This window comes from Bombyx mori, chromosome 22 (assembly GCF_030269925.1).
Source record: "Bombyx mori chromosome 22, ASM3026992v2".
Classification (NCBI taxonomy): Eukaryota; Metazoa; Arthropoda; class Insecta; order Lepidoptera; family Bombycidae; genus Bombyx; species Bombyx mori.
In genome coordinates this window covers 6,903,699-6,931,319 of record NC_085128.1, presented here as the reverse complement: position 1 = coordinate 6,931,319, position 27,621 = coordinate 6,903,699, and the positions used below count along the sequence as shown (strand labels likewise).

At 35.3% G+C, this 27,621-nt stretch overlaps 2 protein-coding genes and 2 long non-coding RNA genes across 5 annotated transcripts; 2 read left to right on the top strand and 2 right to left on the bottom strand.

Annotated features, from left to right (window-relative positions):
• The first annotated feature begins 540 nt into the window (after nucleotides 1-540).
• Nucleotides 541-18,528, top strand: Lkb1 (serine/threonine kinase LKB1). Of its 2 annotated transcripts, XM_012695235.4 has the most exons (6): nucleotides 541-1,770; nucleotides 2,751-2,936; nucleotides 4,662-4,798; nucleotides 6,171-6,359; nucleotides 9,168-9,328; nucleotides 13,736-18,528. In XM_012695235.4, the coding sequence occupies exons 1-6, from the start codon at nucleotides 1,225-1,227 to the stop codon at nucleotides 13,855-13,857; spliced, it is 1,341 nt and encodes a 446-aa protein (XP_012550689.1). In that variant the 5' UTR covers nucleotides 541-1,224; the 3' UTR covers nucleotides 13,858-18,528.
• On the bottom strand, nucleotides 4,410-5,195 carry LOC134200965 (uncharacterized). Its single transcript, XR_009976097.1, has 2 exons — nucleotides 4,932-5,195; nucleotides 4,410-4,831 (listed from the first exon to the last, which is right to left on the bottom strand). It is a non-coding gene; the product is annotated as an uncharacterized LOC134200965 (long non-coding RNA).
• LOC134200964 (uncharacterized) lies at nucleotides 14,243-18,528 on the top strand. The gene has a single exon (XM_062674897.1). The coding sequence runs from the start codon at nucleotides 14,243-14,245 to the stop codon at nucleotides 15,185-15,187; it is 945 nt and encodes a 314-aa protein (XP_062530881.1). The 3' UTR covers nucleotides 15,188-18,528.
• A 4,037-nt stretch (nucleotides 18,529-22,565) lies between these two features.
• Nucleotides 22,566-24,187, bottom strand: LOC134200966 (uncharacterized). Its single transcript, XR_009976098.1, has 2 exons — nucleotides 24,090-24,187; nucleotides 22,566-23,521 (listed from the first exon to the last, which is right to left on the bottom strand). It is a non-coding gene; the product is annotated as an uncharacterized LOC134200966 (long non-coding RNA).
• Nucleotides 24,188-27,621: the final 3,434 nt, after the last annotated feature.

Below are 27,621 nucleotides of genomic sequence, written 5' to 3'. Positions count from 1 at the left end.
AGTAGTTTTAATTTATTTAGGTATTTGTATTTATTTAATACATTGCAATTGCATGTAATATTCATAATACATAATGCCTAAGGCAATCTCTACCAGTCAACCAAAGGTAATGCAGAGTAAAATTTAATGGTAGGCGCAATGAAATATAAATTAAATTACAAATAGATACAGACACTAAAATAGAAACATACCAAATGTGAATATTATGTAAATATATACTTATGCATACACACAAATAGATATACATACATATATAAATATATAGTTTATACAATATTCAAAGGAATATTTTAACAGAAACTTATTTAGTTCTCATGGCTGGAGTGAAGATATTGAAAATAGGGTACTAGTAGAACAAGACGATTAAGCTTATTACGAAGGTCTGTATTGAGGTCAAAATAACACACACCACCGCAATAAATTAAAAGGAAGATCACTGTACTGTTTAGAAAATTCAGTCAGCTTCAGCCGCTATCTGATGCGGTAGTAGGTGCATTTGTGGCGCTCGGAGAGTTTTTAGCAAATTTCACCCGTCCTGGCTGAGCCCGTGTTCACCTACCTGTCTTGCTAAAGCTCGAAGTACCTCCAGGTCCCCAGCTATTCCTCCATCTCATTATGATTATGATAATTATATTACACGTACTTGCAATCTTTTTCTTCTTCTGCGATGCCACTGCGAGGTGGGATGAAATTAAATAAGATCCCATTGTATTGGTGTATTTGTACTTCGATGGATGTTTTTCGGACAACTCGAGAAGCGTCGTCGTCTAGTGAATTAAATTCTTTTTCTAATGTTTGTGATTTTTACAAATCCCAGTAAGCTTCTATTTATTATTTATAATACATAATATAATGCAAAATCTATTTACAGTTATTAAATTACAACGAGGATCATTTTATTAAGCACTTTATGTAGTCTGTGTCGGAGGCTAAAACATCGAGAAGCTAATGGTTGTATAAAAAATAAAAAATTTGAAATTGAGTTTGGTTGAACAGTTTTGACTATGAGTAATCTGACTGAGAAAATTTATTTACCAGTGTAAATGTGAAGCAATTTATTTTCAAAGTAAATTGAAATTAGTAAAATTTTATTGCGTGTGTTATGTACATAGTTCTTAAATGCAATTTTTGTTTGTTATGTGTTTATGATCTCATGACAGAAGGCCTTGCAATACGCATAGATTTACAGAAAAAAATAATACAAATGTGTTGTTTTGATAGATAATGGATCCAAGAATGTGTAGGAAAATCAGTAGTAGTGAAAGTCTTCCAGATGGTGATAATGTGGAGTATGAGATATCAAACGTCATTGCAGCGCAAGAGAGCGACGATAACTTTATGCTGGATGGAAGTCCGGAACTCCATTCCGTGACATGGCTGGACGATGAGCAGATAGAAGATTTAGATCTTAATTTAGAGCAAACCAACTTGTGCTTTCATAGAGTCGATAGTGCTGATATTATATACAGAAGCAGAAAGAAAAAATGTAAAATGGTTGGAAAGTATGTCATGGGTGATGTTTTAGGAGAAGGTTCATACGGAAAAGTCAAAGAAATGTTAGACTCGCAATCTTTATGTAGGCGAGCCGTAAAAATTCTTAAAAAGAGGAAATTAAGAAGAATACCAAATGGTGAACAAAATGTACAGAGAGAGATACAATTACTAAGAATCCTTAGACATAAAAATGTGATAGAACTAGTCGATGTTATCTATAATGATGAGAAACAAAAGATGTATCTTGTTATGGAATTCTGTGTTGGAGTATTACAGGTAATTTTGATAAACATACAATTGAACATTTTTTCTGTAGTTAGGCAGATTAGGTCACAAACCACTGAGTAGCATCTACAGTCTATAGGTGTCATAATTTGAATGCTGCTACCTACATTAAGACAGATGGTTGGTTGTATAATGGATGTCCTTCCCTTCAATCTAGAACAGCCAGCTGCTTATCTGCATGAATAATAATAAAAAATACCCTACCATCAAAATGCATCATATAAATTCATTTTACAATTTTTGTAATGGTTCTCATTGAAACACTGGAGCATAGGGTGTATAGTATGTATTTCCTAAGCAGAAAGAAAAGGTAATAACTAAAAATTGTTCAGTAATAAACCTAACGAATTAGGAGATTTTATAATGATTTACAAAGCAAAGTCCTTTATTTATTTATCCATTCGTCATACACAAAAAGGAATGGCTACAAATATCAGTCCCATTACATAGTTGTCATAATAGTACAAAAAATTCTTTTTGGCAATTTTTATTTATTATATATTTTCGGAACTACTACTACGTTTACTACCTACAGTGTTTTTAGTTTAAGAAAAAAAGGGTTATTTTAATGTTTTTGATATTACAAATAAGTATCTACTAGTTTTACAATATGCTGAAATTCATATCATATGTAAAGCCAAAGAAGTTGTGAAATTTTGCAGTTTTGAAATACATGTCATCATCATCCTAGTGTCCCAATCAACATGGAAATGAAATTTTTTATTGTGTTAATTTGTGAATCAGCTCACTCTCCACCTGGTCACAAAGTGGTCACCAGAGTTCATCGACATCACATTGTGAATGATGTCACAACTTGAGACATGAGGTCGCTACTTAAATTGTAACTTTTTATTTGAATTATTGATTTTTCATTGTGTTTGTGTGTGTGTGTGTGTGTGTGTGTGTGTGCCTTTTGTACCTACACTATGTATTTTAATCTTGTTTAACTAAATAAACAGATTATATTTTAGGACATGCTGGAGTCAAGTCCCGGTAAAAAGTTTCCTCAAAGACAAGCTCATGATTACTTTCTACAGCTGCTGGACGGATTAGATTACTTACATGGGCAGGGTGTTGTACATAAAGATATTAAACCAGGAAATTTACTTCTGACACTGGATCAAACTCTCAAAATCACAGATTTTGGTGTTGCTGAGGTATGTTTGTTACATGCCCAACAATCTTGATAACTTAACTAACTAATGATTTCTTCATAGTGCGGAAACTATTTTGATACATTTGTTTATTTTGATAGGCAATTCAAACACTTAATTGCTTAAACATTAACAAATTAAATACAACATTAATAGGTTGCCAACTGTCAACTAATGCTGGGATATCCCTAACATCATACTACATCAGAAAACTGAAAATGAAGTTGGTCATACCCAATTTTGTGATGTGCCCAATCAATTAATTATACTGATGGGTTAGAAATACAATAAGCTTCTATGAGGCTTTGTAATGTACGTACGAACACAACATATTCTCAAATAAATTTGCCATGTTTCCAGGAAACTTAACACACTTTAAAAGTTGGTAAATTTTTCCAAGGTTTTACTTGATTACTCTGGTCCGATGAGTATGTAATGTACTACATATTGCTGAGTTTACAGGATAGTAGGGAAATATCATAAAGGTTCTCAGTAGGTGATAGTTATGACCATCAATACAAGGATTGCAAATTATGAACGAGGACATACATATGATTATTATTCACAAGAATGTTAAAATAAACAGACATTGAAATAACTATAAAGTGTTTGACCTACACTAGTCTAGGTTGTGAACAATAAAGTGTAAATAATAAAATGTAAAACATCTTTAATTGTTGTTGGTCAAGGACCTCTACAATAACAAATATAACTAAGACCAGCCTTTAATAATCACGTTTACTGAATACTACTGTTAACAATATATACTGAGTTTTTTTAAGGTTTATGTTTTCTTAATACAATTATTATTGATTGAGCCATTTTCGTCATTGTTTTTTGATGCTTAAAAGATGAAAAGAAAATGTGGGGATTTTGAAAATTGGAGCTACCACTTTGAAGTGGATTATAGTATCCATGTTGTGATGTCTATATTCTCAATGGACCACTTTACACACGGCGGACTGAGAGCTTGTTCACCAATCAATATAATAAATAAATAAAAACTTTGTCACAGTGTTGATTAACTTTTTTTTTATTGCTGAGGTGAGTGGACGAGCTCACGGCCCACCTGGTTTTAAGTGGTTATCGGAGCTCATATACATCTACAACGTAAATGCCGCCACCTACCTTAAGATATAAGTTCTAAGGTTTCAGTATAGTTATAATGGCTGCCCCACCCTTCAAACTGAAACGCATTACTACTTCACGGCAGAAATAGGCAGGGCGGTGGTACATACCCATGCGGACTCACAAGAGGTCCTACCACCAGTAATCACGCAAATTTTAATTTTGCGGATTTTATTTTTATACATGATGCTATTCCTTCAATGTGGAAGTCAATCGTGAATATTTGTTAACTACGTACTTCATTAGAAAAAATGGTACTTGCTGGCGGTATTTTAAGCATCTTATCCTTTAGACCACGACGACTATTCCATTATGCATAAATATTGATTTAAATTATATTCAAATGTGTTTCATTTTAAAGAAAATTTGTATTATTCAATTTAAATTGTTAGTGTATACAATAATATGTTTTGTAAACAATGTAGGAAATTATAAATCTCATAGACAATCTACAAGAATCAATTAGACTAGCTGAAAATTCTAAATCATCAATTCTGACAGTACAGAATTAGTATAAAAGTTTCTCTTAATGTTATTTAAAACTAAATTAATCTTAAAGTTTTACCTGATAATTATATATAAAAAAATATATTCTTTCAGGCATTAGACATGTTTTCACAGGAGGATATATGTTACACAGGACAGGGCTCACCTGCATTCCAGCCTCCAGAGATAGCCAATGGTGCTGAACAATTTTCTGGAACTAAAGTTGATATATGGAGCAGTGGAGTTACATTGTAAGTTGACTTATATCCTTAGTGGCAAATACCCTTAAAAAATTGATATGAAATAGTTTTAAGTCCTGTGGTTATGTTATGGTTTCGATCCTGGGTCAGATATCAATGTTACTATGTAAAATAAGTCCCTTACAAATGTTGATGAACAAGTTTCATGATGTGTTATCTGGTGGTATTATATCCTGTATTGTATTTGTAACATAAATATTGTTATTTTACGTCATGTCTCACAGGTCAAAGCTTATAATGTATTGAATTATGGTTATCCTGTCAGATTCAGGATAGGATTCAGAATAACTAAGCATTCAGAATAACTATTCTACACTAAATAGTGGAATCTCTTCATGCAATATATATCAACTATTATACTTACAAATTGATTTCCTCAACTTGCAGTACATACATGACTCACATAAAACATAGTATGACTAATAATAAAGGAAAATTTACATTTCATGTGGGAACTGACCTGAATCTATTTAAATACAATTAAATACTGGTATTAATTAATTGAAACGAATGTAAATATTTGCCAAAATCTAAAATAAACAATTATACCTATTTGAACTAATAATGTCATTATGATGCTCTATCAGTTTTTATTATTATTAATATTGTGATGGAATCCCTAATTTTCATTAATAAGGTGTGCTATAGGGTTGATATGTAAGAGAATTACTCAATAGACTTGCAAAAACAGCTTTACCATATTCAAATCGGATTGCCTGACTGCTTTGTGTGCTAACTTGTTTTTTGTTTTATATTTGTTTGTTGTTGAGTAAGATAATGGCCGCCGGGCATTCAGTGGACACAGACAGTGAACATTTCACAACTCACCTTGTGATATGACTTCTAAGTATCATTTCTATAATAAAACGACTACCCCATCCTTCATTTTTTTTATGTTTGAGAGATTACTGTTGGCCCGGAGGCCTTTCCAGATTTACCAGGGCAGGTGGTGCCACCCATTACTGCTTCACGGCATAAGCCCGTGGTGGTACCTGCACGTGCTTAATAAGGCCCCACCAACAGTATACCGTGAGGACCTCCTGCCTAGCCGTTTTACTGTTAATAAACATTTTTGATAAACTTATTTTTTTTTATTGCTTAGGTGAGTGGACGAGCTCACGGCCCACCTGGTTTTAAGCGGTTACCGGAGCTCATAGACATCTACAACGTAAATGCGCCACCCACCTTGAGATATAAGTTCTAAGGTCTCAAGTATAGTTACAACGGCTGCCCCACCCTTCAAACCGAAACGCATTACTGCTTCACGGCAAAAATAGGCGTTATTTTTGATTCGAGCGAAAAAATCAAAGTGTCGATCTTTAGTTGATAGAGTGTACTAGATGTGCGATATTAAATTGTATAGGTACAACATGACAACAGGGAGGTATCCGTTCGAGGGTGACAACGTGTACCGATTGCTGGAGGCGATAAGCCGGGGTCCCCCCGCGCCCCCGCCCGCGAGCGTGGGCCCCGCTCTCAGCGCTCTGCTCGTGCACATGCTCAACCGAGACCCTACACTAAGACCCACCGTCCACGAGATCAGGAGACACGCGTACGTATCATCCACTGTATTTTTTGTTATGTAACATCTACTATTTTTCTTAATTACCAAGTCTGGTTAAATTCCATGACGTGTTCACGTTACGTCATTTATTGCATCATAATATGAATGATATATCTTTTTTCACCATAGTGACAGTTTTTTGTCTGTTTTATGTTAATTAATATGGAAGCAAACGTATCCTATTTGAATTTTCAATCAATTTACACAGACCACATGCTTGAAATATGTATGTTTTAGATTCTGTTTATAAATACGAAATAACAAGATATTCTTGTATCTGTGTTTTCTAGTGCAGTCTGTGTAACCGCATGAATGATATGTTTTTGAAATAAAATCGGTTAAATTCCCTATTTCGTCCAGTATTTCGTATTATAATTGTCTGCGGGTCCGACGAGTCCCACAATTAATCAGAATCAGAAAATTTCGGTTCTACATTCCAAAATTTCATTCTCTGCAACCTGTAGCTGCAGCTGTTTGCAGATCGCCATCAATGGGGTAGTGATGTAACCAAGAAAAAAAGGATTCTTCGGTGGACATAATTAATCGCGATTTTTTATTAAAATCGTTACAATTAATGCTTCACTATGTTAGTTGTTACGATTTGCGTTTTTGAAGTCTTACATAATATGATCCCGTCGTAATGTATAATTATTAAACATAAAATAGAACATTTTGAAATTTTTGCAAATGACTCTCATCGGTCCAATAAAAGGTTTATTTTATTGGTTATACATGATAATATATAATACTCATTTAAAATCGTACGCGAAGCTACTTTTATTCGATTCTAAATTATATTTGTTATGTAAAAACTCCCCTCATCAACAAACTCGTAACGTAAATTGAGTAGTAAAGAACAGAAATGTGTGTGAATTCCTAACGCAACAAAACGCTGCTATGATTTCATTTACTGCAATAAAACGGTAGGAATAATAATAATAATGTACATTGAACACGCTGCAAATGATGACATAATTTCAAGGATATTCCGTAATGTAAATATTATTCTATGTTAACAAACCGAACACACATTTTAATGCACGACGATAGGTACCTACTTGAAATTCGTAAATTAATGTTTGTTCGTGGATCACATTGCGATCGACTTGAATCGTTTCGAGAAGAAAATGTGTTTGGACATTAGAATAACAAAGTTTAACAATTATGTTTGGTTAAGCATTTGATTATTGCTTTGTACATACTCGTACAATCTTGTAATGTTAAAAAATTAATCAGCGTGTTGTTTTTTTTGTTTTTTTGTTTGTGCTACATCCGTTTGAGCGTCATTTATATATAAATGAGTCGGAACTTTGTACAGTTGGTTCGCATTTCACAGAAGTTGGCATGTCTTTGTTTTTTTTTTCTATAACGTAAATGTCGCCACTCAATTTTAACACATGAGTTCTAAGTTTCTACAGTACAACGGCTTCAAAACAAAACGCATTAGTGCTTCATGGCCGAAATAGGCTGGGTGGTATTTGTTATCTAACTCGTGCGGACTCACAAGAAGTCCTACCACCACTAGAAATAGCTCTTATTTGCGCGTGAATCGTTTCAATAAATGTGTGAAGAAATCGAAGCGTGACCGATGTTAATTAATACCGAATACGGTCTAACTGAAACGTAATCAGTTACAGCTTACAACTCAATATATTTATCTCTTATCAAAATTTTTAGGAAATTATAGAAGCAAAATAAATACCATTACGTATCAATTTCGCGTTTCCTATATTTTCTTTTTGTTATTTCCGACGTGTCGGTTATTTTACAGTTTACGTGATCACGGACTATTGAGGTGTTGTTCGTCGACATTTGAATACTGTTTATATATTATGTACTTATGTCAAATGTAAAATATGGTAAACACTATATTAAGATCGTAAATGTAGTCTTATGTATTCGACTCGCGACAACCAAAGAAAATATAAAACTATAGAAGTAATGCATTAGATCTGTGTGCTTAGTGCGAGTTTATTAATGTTCTCTATAGCGTAAAAGGTATCCCAATTTTCTACCTATGCAGTTGAAACAGCGCCCCTAACGGCAAACGTCGGCAAACTATCCCATTCCATACAAATATGAGCTAACTTTTACGCTATCGAGAACGTTATAAAACTCGCATTAAGCACACAGATTGTCTTCGATTGGGTGTCGTTCACGTTCGATGTTACGGATACAATTAAAAACCGTCGGAATTGGATAGTATGTAACAATAAAATTGTAACAATAAACTGTGTGTTTGTGTTCTTGACGCTATACAATGTAAATATACAAAGAATATCTGTGAAGAACGTTTTTTGTTGTCTGTTACAGAAAAAAAAAACTGCTTATGAAATTAAATTAAAATTATAAAATCGATTATTTCAAAAATCAGTCATAATAATATGTACCTCATAGAATAGAATCATTGAAATACATCACGTAAATCTTGATCAAATTCGAATTATGACAGCACATCACGTAAAACTTGAAGCGAAACGACTCCCGTTAATAATGATGATAAGAAATTTTATGATTTAACACGTTGACCGCACTGAAGTAATTATATCGATTTCTCTCTTCGATTATCTTACTAAGGCGCGGAACATCTAGTACACTATGCGAAAGACGAATCTGAAGATAATGAGAATGAATTTATTTCTAAGAGATTTAAAATACTAAAATATGCATTAACAAACAAAAAAACTTAGTAACAGAAAATCGATATAATTACTTCAGGGCGCCGTGTAGGACACCGGTGACCTACATGGCCTGGTCAACGTGTTAAAAAAAAACATTTCGACATAAATTCCTCAGATGGGTGCAGGCAACACCGCCCTTCGAACCGGGCGAGAAACTAGTGAATCCGAGATCTCGACGTTCCGACGAGCTTCACACTTCGACTGTAATACCGTATCTCGTCGAGAGGCATTACGCTTCTGCGCAGGAATACTTCACCGAAAGGGACCTGCGGCAAGGTTGGTTTACACTAATCTGTGAATTAATACTTAGCAAAACTTTTTACGAAAATTGCGCGGGCTAAGGAGTATGAAATTTCCTACACTTATAGATAATATAGAGGAGTGCAGAATGCTAATTTTTTTTTAAATTATTCCCAAAAAATACTTTAAATCAATAAAAAATATATATTATACACACATGTATTTGACACACACACACACACACACACACGCATATATAAACACACACATATTGTTGTAAAATTTTTGTTATTGCTTAAATTCTGGTCAAATTGAGAATAGATTAATATTGTTTATCTTTAATATTATTTTTCTATAGTGTATGTAGTCTTGGCGAAATTTGTGATTATAGAAATATATTTTCTTTGTCTTTGACAATAGAACCATAATAATGTTCAAACTTATAATTTCAATTAATTAAAGTTGAATTTCGACTACTGCGGGACTACTAGTAAAAAGATATTTGTCGAGTTGACATATTAAAAAAAAACTTCAATGCCGCCATTTTTAATCCGATTTCAAATCAACAATGGAAATCATAAACCCCGGTTTATTTAACTAAATGTTCAACCTATTGTCTTACTAAATAATGATAATTGCTGCAAAAGTTAAAAAAAAATTCGTTAATAATGTCAATTTCTTGCACTTTCTTTCGACTGTGTAAAGTCTACGCAACGAAATGTTCACGGAAGCCATAGCAAATTCACTGTTTCACATAATACCGATATAGTCGTTATAGAATACCGATATAGACCTATCGTTATTACATAATATATCTGAGATGTGATAATATTAGGACGTGACTAAAATACATGTATTGATTATTTATGAACTCAGCGATTTAAATCAATTACGTAATTTTGCGTAAATGGCAAATTTTTAAATACGATAAATAACCATCAATAATCACGAACAAAATAAAATTCACAGAAGTGTTATTTATTAGACTTCTCTTACTGTTAGCTGTAGCTAGTTAGCTGTAGTCGTTAGCGGAACCTACCGTACAACACAAGATATTTGATAGATTCCTGAATCTCCCTAACAATATTTTCAAAATAAGTCTTCATATATAGTTCCGAAGAACCACATTCGAACGGCCTGTCTACACCCTCCGAAGCAAGGCTCTTGCTAGGGTTCTTGTTAGCAACGTCGTCAGGTTTGAGCTCCGTGAGCTCACCTACTGGTTAAAGTTACGCTGAATACTGGTAGGACCTCTTGTGAGTCCGCACAGGTAGGTACCACCGCCCCGCCTATTTCTGCCGTAAAGCAGTAATGCGTTTCGGTTTGAAGGGTGGGGTAGCCGTTGTGACTATACTGAGACCTTAGAACTATATCTCAAGGTGTGTGGCGCATTTACGTTGTAGATGTCTATGGGCTCCAGTAACCATTTAACACCAGGTGGGCTGTGAGCTCCACTAATCTAAGCAATAAAAAAAAAACGGTTAAGGTAGGAAAAAAGGCCTGTCTACCAAGCAATTTGAACCGCTCGGTAGAAGATCTTCCTTTTGTCGTTCCTCCTCCTTGCGTCGATAATCCTAAATGCTGATGGTCGTAGGCTCCTTTAATAACTTTCTCCTGGATTATCCTGCGCCAGACCTTCCTATCCTTGGCCGAGCGGATGGCATAATGAACTGAAGTATTGAGAGTAGAGTTTATCTGGTCCGACCAATGCATTGGGCTTCTGCCTTTGGGCCTTCTTCCGCATACCTAGCCTGTTACCGGCTTCTTTAAATTGTCATCTGGCTTTTTGGCAACGTGTCCAATGTGTCGTTAAACCTCGTAAACTGTACATCCCATAAGTAAATGTAGCTTAGGATCGTGACCTACTTACCGAATAAACTGTGGGCAACTACAGTGATTTGTGATCCTTTTTCATTATTTTTATTATGTATATCTTTTTATTATTGATATGTTAAGTAGTTACCGGAGACACACTTTGAAACATTATTCTCTAATTTGGCTCTCGCACCCTTTGAATTGAATCGGATCTCTGCTTTGTGGCAGTAGTAGGTAGGTATTATGGTACTTGCTCATGTCGGTTCACAATACGCCCTATTATCACTAATAACACAAATAATATTTGTTGCGGATTTGATTTATCCTTCCTTCATTGTGTAAGTCATTTGTGAACATTGGATTAAGTACGTATTTCATTGAAAAAAAATCGTAAATCGTTCAACACGAGTAGGTACATCAGTGTGCTTTTAAAAAACTCGCACTAAGCACGCAGGCGTCTAATAATTTAGGCCTTACAATGAACTTAATTTTATTTTATGCTATCGTCACAAAAATCTTGATGAAACTTTTTATCGCGTGTAACGTCCATTATCGAAATGTAAATAATAGATTTTGTTTGACCAGGAAGGTTTATGTGTATTATAAATTTACAAATCCTTCGTTTTAATCATTCACTTTATTCACGCATGTTTGCTTTATTTGTTCACGATTAAATTACTCTCATTTTATAAACTGAGAAGAATTGACAGCGCGCTGATTTTCACAAAATTGGAGATACAAACAACTCGGAATTTGCCAAAAAAATAATCAAATTGCTAGTTCAAGATATTAATGCGTAATTAACTAATATCGTTGCTCAGGATTAAAATATCAAATATTTTTTTTAATAATTTATATAGTTTATAATTTTAATAAAATGTATGATTCTCCTCTGAAATTAGAGAATTGTAACAATATATTTACAAAATTACTAATATAACAATGTTTAACACTATCCACAAAGAAATGTAATAACATTAAATCTGATGAGACAAAGTAGGCGACCATGAACTTATTTATCCTTTTTTTTTAACGCTGGAGAATCTATTTACGGACCGGGCTATGTCCGACTCCGGCGCCTCCAGAGAGAAAGAGGGAGACGAGGAGGGCTAAGGTCGTCCACCTCCCCCAATTCCCAAATTAAGTGAAGATAAACTTATCTACCCTAATCAATGTATGTAGCGTGGAGTCTCCGCTTCATTAAATTTGCGATACTAGCGCCACAGCCGGCCACTCCTTTTAATTGAATATGCAATTTCGAAAAAGGCACATGTCGCATATTTTGTCAAATACTTTTTTTCATATACATGTAGTTTTGAGGCTTACCTACACCCATTTTATAATAATTCTAGTAATTTTCAATTGCTAATTAACACTAAAATATATCTCAAAAGTTAATATTTTAAATTTTACACTGCTTTAGAAAATAATCAGTTTTTTTTTTCATTTCCTGAACATTTTACTTTTTCAGAGATGTGCCCTTTTCGATATTGCATATTCAATTAGTCTCTAACAGTATTTTTATATCTTTGTTTCGTAATAATGTACAGTTGTTTAAGCATACATTATTATGATTAAAATATTACAAAAACTAACATAATATTTTTTGAAAAATGAAATTGTTGATATTGCAGAGAGCGATGGGTTGCGCGTTTCCGGAACAGTCCGAGCACGCGTTTGTTCTCTCAGTTAGGTTCGTTGCATGAAGAGTGATATACTACAATCGCCCGAAATATTACAATAACAAATAATAATAAAATAACATTTATGAAAAAAAACTGTAATGCTTGCATATCGTAGAAGTGTCAGAAACATCCCAAGACAAGTAAATAAACACTAATATCTTGTTTAATCGTGTTATTAAATCCAAATAGAGTTTATTAACAAAGAGCCCGCTACTGAAAAAAATCGCTTTCATAAAACCTTTTTTTATACTATGCTGAATATGTACATAGTTTCTCGAATACAAGCGACGAATCCGCGATATACTAGGCGATCTCCTACCACTGATTGCGTTATAATAAAAAAAACGTCTTAAACGCATGTATTCGAAAAACTCTCCCATAGAAAACTCAAGTCCGCCGTGAGATTAATAAAAAAAAAGATAATGTCTATACATACATAAGTGCATTGTGAGATTATCGATCACCGTCGCCGAACCCGTCTCTTCTGACGAAGGGCTCGACGAGTAAATTAACCCATAGGCACAGTCCACTGAGTTGCTCGCCGGATCTTCTCAGTGGGTTGCGTTTCCGATCCGGTGATAGATTCTGCGAAGCACTGCTCTTGCTAGGGCCAGTGTTAGCAACATTCCCGGCTTGAGCCCCGTGAGATCACCTACACGTTAGAGTTACGCTGACAGCCTCTCAAGGCTATCAGATAAGGTACGAAAAAAAAAGTGTATGTATGTATCCAGTAGTAAGAGTCAATTTTTTTTTCTTCTATAGTATTAAATAGTGACTCAAATTTAAATCGCTAAATCTTTGTATAATCTTTGCTTGAGCCCCGTGAGCTCAGCTACTAGCTCGGTGAATCTAGAATAACTCCTCGAGGTTACTAGAGAATAGGTAGAAAAAAAAGGTGAGATTGATTCTTAATTTTTTTTATCGTTTGTTTAATCGTTTCCAGGGCTGGGTGACGGCGGCTCCCGGACGATGTCGACTGCGGAATTGTCTGACGGAGGATCGGGGCAGCACAAGAGGCGATGGCACTCGTCGTGCGGCCGGCTGCCCTCGTGCCGGCTCACGTGATGGACGCGTGACGCAGCAGATAAACTGCCTCCATAAAAGCATCGGATCAGATCTTGAGCGTCCGACGAAATAATATCGGGGATCGGTTACAAAAAAAGAATAATAATAATAATAACAGCACCGGCTCGGATCTTGAGCGTCTGGCGAAATAATATCGGGATCGGTTACAAAAAAATAATAATAATAACAGCACCGGCTCGGATCTTGAGCGTTCGGCGAAATAATATTGGGGATCGGTTACAAAAATAATAATAATAATAAAAGCACGGAAAGGATCTTGAGCGTTCGGCGAAATAGTATCGGGAATCGGTTAAAATAATAATAATAATAATAAGTAATAAAATAATAATAATAATAATAATAATGTAATAATAGCGCCAAGGTCATGCACAACAGTGGGGTGTGCAGTCTCAGGAAATATTTCCTATCGAGGGCTGACAGTGTGATGCACAGAGAGGTCATGGAGTGCGACAAAGGACTGACCCCGCTAGCCCTGGCCAGAGACGGGTGGCAATCACCGGCGGTACTCAGTACCTCTGACCGTGAGGCCATATGGAAAGGGAAAGAGCTGCACGGACGCTTCTTTCAGGCACTGCATGAGCCCCACGTGGACAAAGAAGCCTCCGTGCACTGGCTGCGATTCGGTGACCTCTTTGGGGAAACCGAGGGTTTTGTCTGTGCAATACAGGATCAGGTTATCAGGACGAACAACTATAGGAAGCACATTCTGAGGGATGGGACAGCTGACATCTGTCGATTATGCCGCCGACCGGGTGAATCCCTCAGACATGTCACCTCTGGTTGTTCTATGCTTGCTAACACTGAGTACTTGCACAGACATAACCAAGCAGCCAGAATCCTCCACCAAGAGCTCGCCCTTAAGTATGGCCTCATCGAACAGAGGCTACCGTATTATAAGTACCAGCCGGACGCTGTACTCGAAAACGACCGTGCCAAGCTCTACTGGGACCGGCCCATCATTACGGACAGGACTATTCTTGCGAATAAGCCTGATATCGTGCTGATGGACCAGACGGAGTCTCGGGTATTTCTGGTGGATATCACCATCCCCTACGACGAGAACCTCGTGCGGGCCGAGGCAGATAAAAAGACCAAATATTTGGACCTGGCGCACGAGGTGACCGATATGTGGAGGGTGGTATCTACAGAAATAATCCCGGTAGTTGTGTCGGTGAATGGTTTGGTCCCTAAAAGTCTCTCAAAACATCTCGAGAGGCTTGGTCTCAATAAAAAGTCGGTGGTGGCCCAAATGCAAAAAGCAGTCTTGCTCGACAATGCCCGTATAGTTCGCCGGTTTCTCTCCCAATAGTCCCTAACGCTCCGGCCGATTGTTGCCCACCTCGCCGGAGTGTGTCCTGCCGTCTTCCCAGGCGTGGCAGTGTTTAATACACTATAATAATAATAACAACAGCACCGGCTCGGATCTTGAGCGTTCGACGAAATAATATCGGGGATCGGTTACAAAAAAAAAAAAAATAATAAAAGCACCGGCTCGAATCTTGAACAGCTCTTTAAATAAATAAAAAATTAGTAACGGTGTAATATTTCTATACAAGGTCTCATGTATATTATTTTACTGGTGGTAGTCTTGAGTTCGTACGGGTAGGTACCGCCACCCCGCCTATTTCTGCCGTGAAGCAGTAATGCGTTTCGATTTGAAGGATGGGGCAGCCGTTGTAACTATACTTGAGACCTTAGAACTTATATCTCAAAGGTGGGTGGCGGCATTTATGTTGTGGATGTCTATGGGCTCCAGTAACCACTTAACACCAGGTGGGCTGTGAGCTCGTCCAACCATCTAAGCAATAAATAAAAAAAAGATGTCTATGGGCTCCGGTAACCACTTAACATCAGGTGGGCTGTGAGCTCGTCCACCCATCTAAGCAATAAAAAAATTGTATAGTATGAAATCTGGACTATACAATGTTGCACTGAATTGTTTGTATGCTTGTTACCGCCCGTAGAATGAACCGTGAAGCTACCTTGAATAAGCATAGTTGCTTGGCGGGTGTGGGCAGGACAGATGCACAGTTCGCGACAGAAGGCAGTTTCCTTATCAAATTGGATACGGGTCGTTGTTGGTGCAGCTGTCCATGAACGCACGGACGCGCTTGCAAGAACTACCCGTAACTGGTTTTTTAAAGAGGTTGAACTCCAATTATTCTGATAAACACACATTAAGGATGTTTCAACTTTAGCTTCTGTACATACTAATTGAGATCTTACATAAATATATTTATTAATTATTATTTAGAAAAGAAGCTATTGTTTAATTTAAAAAAAAACCCTAAACAAAGAGCTGATATGTTATTTTTCTATAAAAGATATTAAAAATATTTTCTGATCTGTCGATACGATCATAACACGTCCTGTCCAAAAATGTAAATCGATGCAAACAAGAATGAATCGTCCCGATATCGTGTTCGTCTTCATGTAACCAAACAGCTATAAAATTCCCTACGCACCGATGACAACAAACGCTCAAGATCCGACCCGATTATTACACTTTACGACTTATTTACTTGACACATGATCCAAATCACCAAAACTCAAACCTCCAAGACGACTATTAAAATAATCGAATAAAATTGTACTGCCAACTGAAGAAATAAAGTGCCTGATTCTAAAATAGTACATCTCGTTTGGTCTCGTTACGTTGAATTGTTGAAATATATATATAATTATAATACTCTGTATTTATCCCACCGTAACTGCATTTTTCATTTGCAGATTATGTATTAGAACAAGTTAAGTAAATGTAATGAGTAATTGAAAATGGCTTTTACGTGTCGAGAAATAACGTAACGATACTTTAGAAATGTGCTAAAGAAATATTAAAACAATATTGTAATGTAAAATAAATTTGTTGATATTACTGAAAATATGTAAAATTTGTTAAATCCTTTCGACATAATATGATAAATATGCCTCTTGGAAGAACTGTGTTCTAGTAATTAAGTCGTAAAACTTTAATTGAATAGAATATTTGTTTACGTAAACAAAACTGTTTTCGACTTTAGAAATACAGCAAAGTTATGTTCAGTGTTGCTTTTGTTAAAATATATTCCGGATTGTTAGTGTTGCCAACTTTCTCTGCTGTTTGTTGTTTAAACATTCGATTTCATAGTATTTACGACGTATGTTTGCACGCGGTGTCGTTTATCTGTGAACTTACATTACAGAATCTATTTTAACTTAATGATGAGTTAAAGAGTTCGTCTACGGTATGAATACTTAATGGTATTAGTTTGAATTTGTTTGTAAAACATTATTTTGTATCGCGGTATATCATATGATTTAGTATATACATACATACCACTAGTATTCATTTCTGAATGTCGTTTTGTTTGTTAATGTACGTTTTTTTTTATAAGTCATTTTTATATGTATAGAGATTTTGTTGCACCCTTAATATAGTGCGTTAGTTACAATTGACATATACATTTGTAAAGTAGTACCTGTTTTAAACTATTGTTGGCGCGTTTGTATAAGATTAGAGCGTTTTTTAGCGTAATTGAGTAGATCTCAAATTACAGTGGCAATAAAGAGATATAAATATTTTTATACTTACATAGGACTTAGTTTGTCACTTGCCGAACATTGAGGATCACGTTAATTCATATTAGTTACATATTAAATCGATGCGTGAATTAATTTGCGAATACATATCTGAAATATATACCTAAAATTTATTAAGTATTATTGTTTGTTCGACTGCACTTTGAATGTTTTGCATAATGCCGACCGCTCAGTACTAAAGTCGGTTAATAAATGACGTTATTTTGATATGCAAATTTACGGGCATCGTATTGTTCGATTATTTATTAAAATCGAGCTACATCTTGCAAAAAACGCAAAAAAAGTATTTACATTGGCGAACCGATACGAATTATTTATCCTTTTTTTTTTTTAATTGTAACGAAAAGTACAAATTTGTGTGAGTGTTTTTTAATTAACTAAACGATAAAGTACTGAGTGGCTCATAATAAATAGGGCAACGTCGTTCAATGAATTACAGTATTATGAGTTCAGAAATACGGAGCTAATATATACTAAATCAGCAATAATTTTGAATCGATTGACTGAATTCATCACGAAAGTTCATTGACCTCACTTTTTAACCGTCGCTTTAGATTATATCATAATAATATATCTAGTGTGATAATTATTGAAAAAAAAAAACCTATATTTTTCGAATAATGGATTATATGTTTAGTAACTAACTGCTTAGTTAATTTTTGAGCAGTGCGTAGTTTTTGCTTCATAAGAGCTTTGGTGGAATATCAAAAGGATCGTCGTGTCTGTGTATCGTGCTGTGTGTGCAATTTTAGATGAAAAGGTTTCGCTCTTGATTAGGTTAGGTTAGCCATATTATAATGAGATTATCGATTTGCTGTTATGATCTCTGATCGCCAAAGGCGTAAAGAAGAGTATTTTAGATTCAATATGTTTTATGTATTTACCTCATCACTAGTAATAATATAGTTTTTAAAAAGTGAGGTCACTGACTTTTCGATTAGGTGCATACCTATAATTGAGCATACCTATAAATGGAGTGGATGTTTATTTAGTGCCTGAACAACAAAAACAAAATTTAAAAAAAAGAAGAATATTAATATATTGTAAATAAAAAGTGAAAGTAAAATTTAATGTTTGTTTTTATTTGTTTCTTAATTTCCCAATCAGTATCTGCTAGCGGAGTAATATGTCCCTTCAAATAGACTTCCTCCAAATTTTACCATTTTGCTTTTCTAGAGTAACCGTTGGAATGCGGTAGTAGTAAATATAGATCTTCGTAACGTTTTAGGTCTTTAACCCATTTGTAAATACATGAAGTGAGCACTACTTAGCGACATGATAACCTCCTTAACAAGGTCGTTTGGCTAACTAATCATAGTTCGAACCCTAACAGTAAACCAAGCACATGTCACCCTACTCTTCGAAGAGCTTAATGACAGTTTATACTATCGGCCCACTGAGTTTTTTGCCAGATCTTAGACGGAGATGCACTGGTTGTTATTCTTTGGGCGTTCGAACAGTTAATTTATCTTCAACATTCCACTTTTACATGATTGGTCCTGTTGTTAGTTGTTAACAAGGCTGTGTCTACGCCCACCCACCCTGGTGAACCTGGAAATCCTGGAATAATTTACCTACATTTTACAACTTTACATTTAAATTTTACTATCAAAGAAATTTTTAATGCGTCTACTACTCAAAAGATACAACCATCACAATATATATAAAGCTTTGTAGTGGCACCAAAATACAAATAACTAACGTAGATACGCATCATGTCATGTCTTATCCCAATTGAAATAGCATAGACATCGATTAGTTACGGCATATTGATGTAATTAAAACCATAAATAATGAAGATCGAAGCTGGATTTTCGTAACTTTGTCTCTTACATCTAGCACACGAGCAGAATTTATTCAATTATTTATTTATTCATCACAACATGCAATTAGGTTCATTGCATTAACACTTCGCATAACAGTTCCAGTTTTTGTTTAGTTATACGGTTATATTATTGGGTTATAGTTTGATATACTACATAAGAAGAGATCGTGCGTTACAGATGAAATTATAGTCGTGTCAAATTAGACATTGTCTCAAGGTCGGCGAAGGTATTGGGCTATGGTGTTTATGGACTACGATAACCGATAACTACGTTAACTTGTGGTTTCCGATCGCAATGAGTTTACATTTTTAATAAACTTCAAAGAGAAGAGCAATGAATTCGACATTTTAATATTTTTTTAAAATTAAATTAATAACGAACATTTCCGTATTATAGTACCTACTGTTTGTCGCGTTCTTGGCCTCGGAGTACTTGCGCCTTTCGCGAGAAGTCGACAGGTTCGAGTTGCACAAATCCATAATGTACCTACGTAATTTCTAAGCGTTTAACAAGGCCTGGCTTTTCATATGGGAAACTTCATGGTTGCTATAATATTTGTTAGGATAAGCTTATTGAAAACAATTTGAAATATAACACAAATAATAATCGAAAAAACCTGCGAAACCTGGGGGCAGCCTGATGTGTGCAATCGGTATCCGCTAAAAACTTCTCGACGCTGCAAATCCTGATGTCGAGATAGTTCCAGTGAAGGGGACCTTACTAGTGGTAGGACCTCTTGTGAGTCCGCACAGGTAGGTACCACCGCCTTGCCTATTTCTGCGGTGAAGCAGTAATGCGTTTCGGTTTCAAGGGCCGGGCAGCCGTTGTAACTTTACTGAGACCTTAGAACTTATGGCTCAAACTGTATGGCTACATTTACGTTATAGATGCCTATGGGCTTTGGTAATCATTTAACACCACTGGGATCTCGTCCACTTATCTACGCAATAATAAAAGCTGTGGAAACAGTTCAGAACACAAAATACTAATTATTAAAAAAAAAATTCACTTATCATGAAACTGTGCCATCAATAAACATTACAAGCTGAAGTGAAGGGTTAGCGCATCATATTGTTCTTATTGTCTGGTCATTTACGTTTAAAGTTCAAGGTTCAGAAATTCACAGACTAAGTGGACGTGTCATTTTGATCGTCAAGCAAAGAAATATGAGTTGTACAAGATAAATTCTAGTGAACTAGGTCATTTAACATGACCTAATTTCATTTATTTGCCTCATTTCATTCAGATTTATGCATTTAGTATCTATGGGTTCCATTGATCATTTACATCAGGCGAGCTGTTTGAATTTTGTTTTAAAGCCGTTCAAGCTTCTTTTTTTTTTTTTTTTATTGCTTAGATGAGTGGACGAGCTCACAGCCCACCTGATGTTAAGTGGTTACTGGAGCCCATAGACATCTACAACGTAAATGCGCCACCCACCTTGAGATATAAGTTGTAAGGTCTCAAGTATAGTTACAACGGCTGCCCCACCCTTCAAACCGCAACGCATTACTGCTTCACGGCAGAAATAGGCAGGGTGGTAGTACCTACCCGTGCGGACTCACAAGAGGTCCTACCACCAGTAAAAAATCTTATCAAGACGAGTGACGTCGTCGGTGACTGATGGCTACTATCGCTTGTGGACATCAGCAATAATTAGGGTACGGCCAAGCCACTGCTTGCCGCTGTGTAGATACTGTCGTAAAACCTCATTTGAAAAAGTATATATCAAAGCGCTTAGGGAACACCGTGGAAGAAAGTTTATTGGAAAAGCAGATGGCACGTGCCAAAAATGATCTCCGGGAATGAGCGCAGTGGCTCTTGGTGGTAGATAAAATCGTCTCGAGTGGCAGGCTGTGTGGTGGTAAAAATTACATGACAGGCTCACGACTCACAAAAACAAATTTCTCAGAGCGCTCACAGTGGAACAAATGATATAAAACACAGAGAGAACTGGAATCTCCACGTAATCTCTAATTGGTCAAATATCCGAGAGAACGCGATAATCGACAATTTAAAACGTCCATCTTCTGTTTTATTGTGGATCTCCTGATGCATACACTACAAACACACAGATTTTTTAAATTATGTCTATGTTTTTATTACTGACAAAATTTAATCTAATTTTAGTTATAAGATCATTTTATGCAATGCTATGGGTACCAGAGACTGATAAACAAACTTACATAATAATATGTTTAAATAAATATAGATAATTAAACCCAGAAAAGAGAAAACAAATCTACTCATCATAAAAAATTGCCCAATGTGGGAATCGAATCCATGACCAAGTAATAAAACGATAAACGCGATCCCGCGAAACCTATCGCTTAATGCTATTGAAATTACAAAGAAGCAAAATAAACACATCCAACAATCAGTTGCATATTCATTATACCTAAAATAGTCACGTCTTTATAACTTTGTAATCACATACAAGAAAAAATACTAACGCTGCTGATAGCAATCTACCTCGCGATAATCATGGACACGTTTTCGTTTACTAATGCTTTTATTACTGCTTCTGTAAAATAGGAAAACATGATAGTCGTTTCAGTGTTCAAAGAATTAACATTACTTAGCAATATTTTAACTAAAACAGCCCTTAAGTGTATTTTATCTATGCACAGCACCCCAATCAACAAAACATTTAATTGCGCTTCGAAACTCAAGCATTTCTATTGTAATATTTATTTATTTATTTATATCTTGTTCTTTTTCTTCACCTTATCCTATTTATCATTCTTTTCTATCAGCCGTCATCTCAACACTCGCTTTTCTCTCTCTCATATCGTCATTCACAAACTCGGTCTTTTTCGGTCGACCTCTTCTCTCTTTACCTTGCACTACCATTTTCCTACATATCCCTACGCATCACATGCTCATACCACGCTAACTGTCCGCTCTTTAATTTGTTGATTCTGAGGCTACTTTCACACTTCCTCTGATATACTCATTCTTTATCTTGTCCATTCTTGTCATTACACGCATCCATGCTTTACTTTCGTCGCCCAGCATTCAGATCCATACAGCACGACAGGTCTAATGATCGTTTTGTAAATTTTGCCCTTGAGCTGAAGGGGCATTCCGCGATCGCATGCTATTGCAGAGACCTGTAGCCATTTTACCCAACCAGCGTTTAGTGGGTTTGCTACGTTCCGGTCTATGTTGTATATATATTATAGAGCTGAGGAACTTGAAGTCGGAGCAGACTGGCAGGGATACACCATCTAAGGCGATTGGCGTGAAGTCTAAAGAACCACCAAAATCACAAAGCATGTGCTCGGTTTTTGTCTAAATATTTATTTAGTTATATATTTATGTATATACTTTATTAACAGATAACATTGCAATCTCATCGATTATATATTATACAGCTTAAATATAGTAAAATATAATTTACACCAGTTAGTACATTTCAAAATCTTAAACGTGAATTTCTAAACTAGTTTAAGAGTTTATATTATTTTAGTATCGTCATCGTAACGAAACTGGATGGATTGGAGCATTGAGTAATATTTCGCTCAGATCTGTGTAAATTCTGACATAGTTCACGTTCTCTCTATAAGCCATATTTGCATAAACTGCATAGATCTGGCCTCAGTAAGGCATCTTTATTACCGTGGCTTCCTCTCGAATGTATCAAACATGAACGGCGCGGTCTTTGATTTAAAATTAATAGGATGAACGTTGCTTTACAACGCATAAATACTTCGAATACAGTTAAAGTTAAGTAATTTTCGTTTGATCTTACAAGTATTATAATATGTTTATAAGGAGGAAACAATTCCTTACCCCATAACTGTAGACATTTCATTCTGACAAATCCACCGATTCCTTAAATGTTTTGAAGTCATTGGAATTGAATCTCAACCTGGATGTTTACATTATTTAAACCTTTTCAGTCAATTTAGATTACTTTTTTACATTGAATAAAAATCTCTTTAGTGCTGTCTCTGAGAAAAATAGTTTCAATGCGAATTTAGTTGGCGAGTCATACAATAATAATAATAATATGTCGTTACAATCCCGATTAGTTAAATACCGAAAGTTTCCCAGAAAGCACGAAAAGTGATTTCCTCAATTACTGTAAACAAGTTCAACAAGCCAGAACACCATTGCAATCATGCAAGGAGGTGGCAATAGGTTAAACAACACACGATTTTTCGATTCTCACACACGTCAGTTGATCTGTTGCTGATTTCGTGTTGATGAATGACGCCTGAAGCTGACGCAACCTAAAATTGTTTCAAGTGTAAATTAAATTAAATTGGCTTGTGTTAGAGAAATAATCAAGTCAAATTTGTTGTCATTATCATAAAATTTAATTTAAAAATAAATAATTTAAAGCTAGTTATCAGCGCACAGCTACGCCTTCGTTGCCTAAATTTTAAACCCGTGCTCAGCCGAATGATGAAAGATTATTTTCCAGGCTTCAAACTATTTCTATACTGAATTTCATCGTGATGAAAACGTAAAATATAGAGCCACTTTTGTATTTTTAATACTATTAGATATTTGAAACGTCAGAGAATTTTTGCAAATCCAATTTTAATAAAAAACCATATTATTTTCTCTACTCTAGTCTACTTAATAAAACAATATAAAAAAAAGAAAATAATAAAAGGCATATCCGTGAATAAGCAAACTGACAGGCAGAAAAAAAGTTCTTTGTGTTCTGTTTATCTAATTTATTACCCCTTTTAACATCATTATTACTTTTTAAAATGTACAGACACACCGCATTCTATTGATTTGTTAAATTGATAAACTAAATTAATAGATTAACATTTTCTTGTTACTTACTGAAGATGAACAAATGAGTCGCGTTCGAGAATATGAGAATTGCAATGAGGTCAAACACGCATTATTTATCGATGGCTGCTGTAGAGTGAGCCTAAAGCACGTAAATGAATGAATGATTGAATGAATGAGTGATGAATGGTTTATTTTATTTCAGACAACAACAACAAGTCCAAATGTGTACATAGTACCATTGAATCATACTTAAAATTATCAAAACTAATCAAATAAAAAATACATTTAAAATATTCCATTCAACTGATACTTACTTCGAACCAACATATTATTATTATTTTTATTTAGTCCGCAAGTGAACCATCACACAATGGTTCAAGTACCGATAAATATATAAGTATGTAAATATAATATAAAATATAAGTAAATGCCGCCACTCTTCTTGAGACGAGTTCTAAATCGCAGAATTTTACAGTACAAGTGCTGCTCCACCCTTCAAACCGAAACGGTTTATTGCTTCACGGTAGAAATAGGCCGGGTGGCGGTACCTACCTGTGAGGTTTCACAAGACAACCTACCACCAGTACAGGTTTTACAGGTGAATCATTATTATTACTCGTAGTGTGGGCACAATTGTTTTCTCTCAGGCGTAAGGGGAATTGATGTCAAAGAGGTTGAGAAAGAACGACCAATCAACGATTGTACAATGTGTAACGTAGGTACAACCAACGTAAGGATTTTCTAAATGAATTAATAGCACAGTTGAGAAACAAATTTGAAAAATGAAGACCTCCGTAAATGCCATTTTCTCATAATATTTAATTGCCAAAGTCGGAAGAACAATAGCGTGCCGATGATACGGTAACCAATCTTATATCTCTCAAATCAATCAGAGTCACAATAGAATTGCGCGACTGCTTTCACTGCGCCCGCGATAACTCGTCATAATATCATACTATTCATCGGACACGACCTATGCACCGTAAAAATACGACCTGCATGCTCTGTTCTTTTACAAATTTTAACAGTGGGATCTGAATTCTTTCGGTCTCTTTAATTTAAGAGAGACTTTTAATAAAGATTTTTTTATGGATATCGTATCTTTTTTACCTATAAAAAAGAAAATTCTTTAGGCGCATCGGTAATGACCTAACACTAGGCAAAGAACTCGTCCGTTCGTCTGAGCAATAAAAAAAAGGAAAAAAAAATCCTTCAGCACTAATAAATTAACAATGTCCACTATTTTATAATTTGTTCTATTTTGTCATGACCAAGAACGAATGAAAAATGAAAATACAAATGTGCAACACACAATATGAAACAGAACCTATTTATTACAATTTTAAGCAGTGTAATATTTTTATAGACAAAATGGGATTACGCAATAAATTACAATTAATTACTTAATTTGTAGGCTTATACCATTGAACCAACAGTCATTTATGTCCTTTTTTTATTACCGAATCCCCATTATTCACAGTTTGTGTTTACATTCTTTCAATAAAATCACCAATAATGGCAACGATTATTCCGCCATGTTGCTGGCATTTACCTGACCTCCGGACCACATGAGAATGAATACTATTTACTTGAACGATAATACAACACCATAATACAATATTTATTTTTTAAGTATCTCTCTTATGATGAAAAATTCTAATTTTTATTATCAATCAACGCAACGTTTATCAACGCAATCATTTTAACGGCAGGCAGCGGCTTGGTTCTGCCCCTAGCATTGCTGAAGTCCATGAGCGACGGTTACCACTCACCATCAGGTGGACCGTATGCTCCTTTGTCCACAAGGGCAATAAAAAAAATACAAAACCATAGACTCTTAAAGCACGTAAAACTCTTAAACACTGCGTTTTATGTTGTTATCAAAATATATGTACGTTCTTACTTTCCTTGCCATTAGGAATGTTTTCTTATTTGTTGAAGTATCCTACTACCATCCTACTACTCATTACTTTGATTTGACACTACTGACGCTTGACGCTTGACTATTGACGTTATGACGCTATTTGAATACGTAAATGAGTATATCGTATGGATATTTGTTGAAAAAATTACAATAAAACAAAGTACGAAGAACCTTATTGACTCTAATAGTGGAGGTTACGAATAATGTGTGGTAAATGAGATAATACTTTATATCATTGACATCACGAGATTTACTTAACTCAAGAATGGCTTGAGTACATGTTTTATCAAGGACTAAAGTCGTTTGAAGATGTAGGTATGTTAGATTATTCAAGAGCTTCCTTTCACGACACGACCAGCACAGCTTCGGCTTGTGTAAATTATAGCGTTCACTACTAACGAAGTATAACCTTAATGTCTATAATGAATCTGTTGCAATCACAAAAATAAGAAATAGCGTTTAAAATCAAAGTGATTAAAGGGACGTTAGAGAGAGTAAACAAGCGCTTGAAAACAAATGTTTGTCAAACGCATGCTTAAAACTGTTTCCTATAAAGATACTGAACATTTATTTACTGTGGATGCGCAAACAAGCTTCCATCTTTGGACCGGGGCGATCAAATACCAGCCACTTCCATTTTACTCCAAACAGAACAGAGCCGTGCATTGTCAACAGTCCCATTCTCGATCTTTGGAATCTCCGTGTGTGTACACGGAGTATACTTCAGTTCTCTCAGGTTTTTATGGGATGTAGGGATGTCTTTGGGCCTTAACGCCTTTCAAGCTTAACCGCCCAGGAGAGAGTCTCTTTTTGTTTTATACCGTATGTGATGGAAGTGCTCTGAGGAATTGTCTGAGATAATTCTGTCATCATCAAAGTTGGGCGGCATGTTTGTCTGCGTAGATACGCAATAAAAATGCAGTTGATTATTAATGGCCACCTTTGAAAAAAACTGGAATTGATAATAGGCACACTTTTGGGTTTTCTTTTTGGATCAAACACGCAAAATCCAACTACTTCCACGAATTCATGCAATCTCATGTTACAACCACTTAAACAATTTTAACCACATTAGTTCCCTGCACGTTCGATATACTCGCTTAAAATGGAACTAATAAACTCAATGATAACCGATCACGACTCCGCAAGTACCTTGATTCGGATGACTCAACCAACGGCTGTAATGAGGAACTAATTTGGATTTAATAAATTTGATATTCCCTTCTGTTTTTTTCTAATAGTCGACAAGGTAGATCTCGGTTTTATAATTAAATACATGAAAATACTCTCGAATCAACTAAAAATGGAATTTGTTATTCGAATTAAGATTATTGTATTAGATTTGACCTCAATAAAGCTGAGCTAATTTACCAAATTACTAGATACATATTTGCAAATGGTAAACGTTTTGTTATATCATAAACCTCCAAACAGATGTTTATAGACACAATACCGAGAGAAACCCCCACGTAAACGTGTCCTGTTTTTGAACATCGCGCTATTTAACAAAATCAATCCCTTCGAACGAATAAAATATATTAAATTTAAAAAAAAACACGACCTCTATTTGTACAGAGCATACAAACACGCAATGCTTATTTCGAAACGATTTATGCTGAACCCGTTGCCGGCACATCTAAAACGGCAACTTCTTGA

Bases quoted from the DNA above. Each gene is read 5' to 3' on its own strand.
- Lkb1 (XM_012695235.4), top strand. From the start codon at position 1,225: ATGGATCCAAGAATGTGTAGGAAAATCAGTAGTAGTGAAAGTCTTCCA. The intron at 6,360-9,167 runs GTACGTATCATC...TAAATTCCTCAG, and splicing joins CACGAGATCAGGAGACACGC to ATGGGTGCAGGCAACACCGC. The intron at 9,329-13,735 runs GTTGGTTTACAC...AATCGTTTCCAG, and splicing joins CGAAAGGGACCTGCGGCAAG to GGCTGGGTGACGGCGGCTCC.
- LOC134200964 (XM_062674897.1), top strand. From the start codon at position 14,243: ATGCACAACAGTGGGGTGTGCAGTCTCAGGAAATATTTCCTATCGAGG.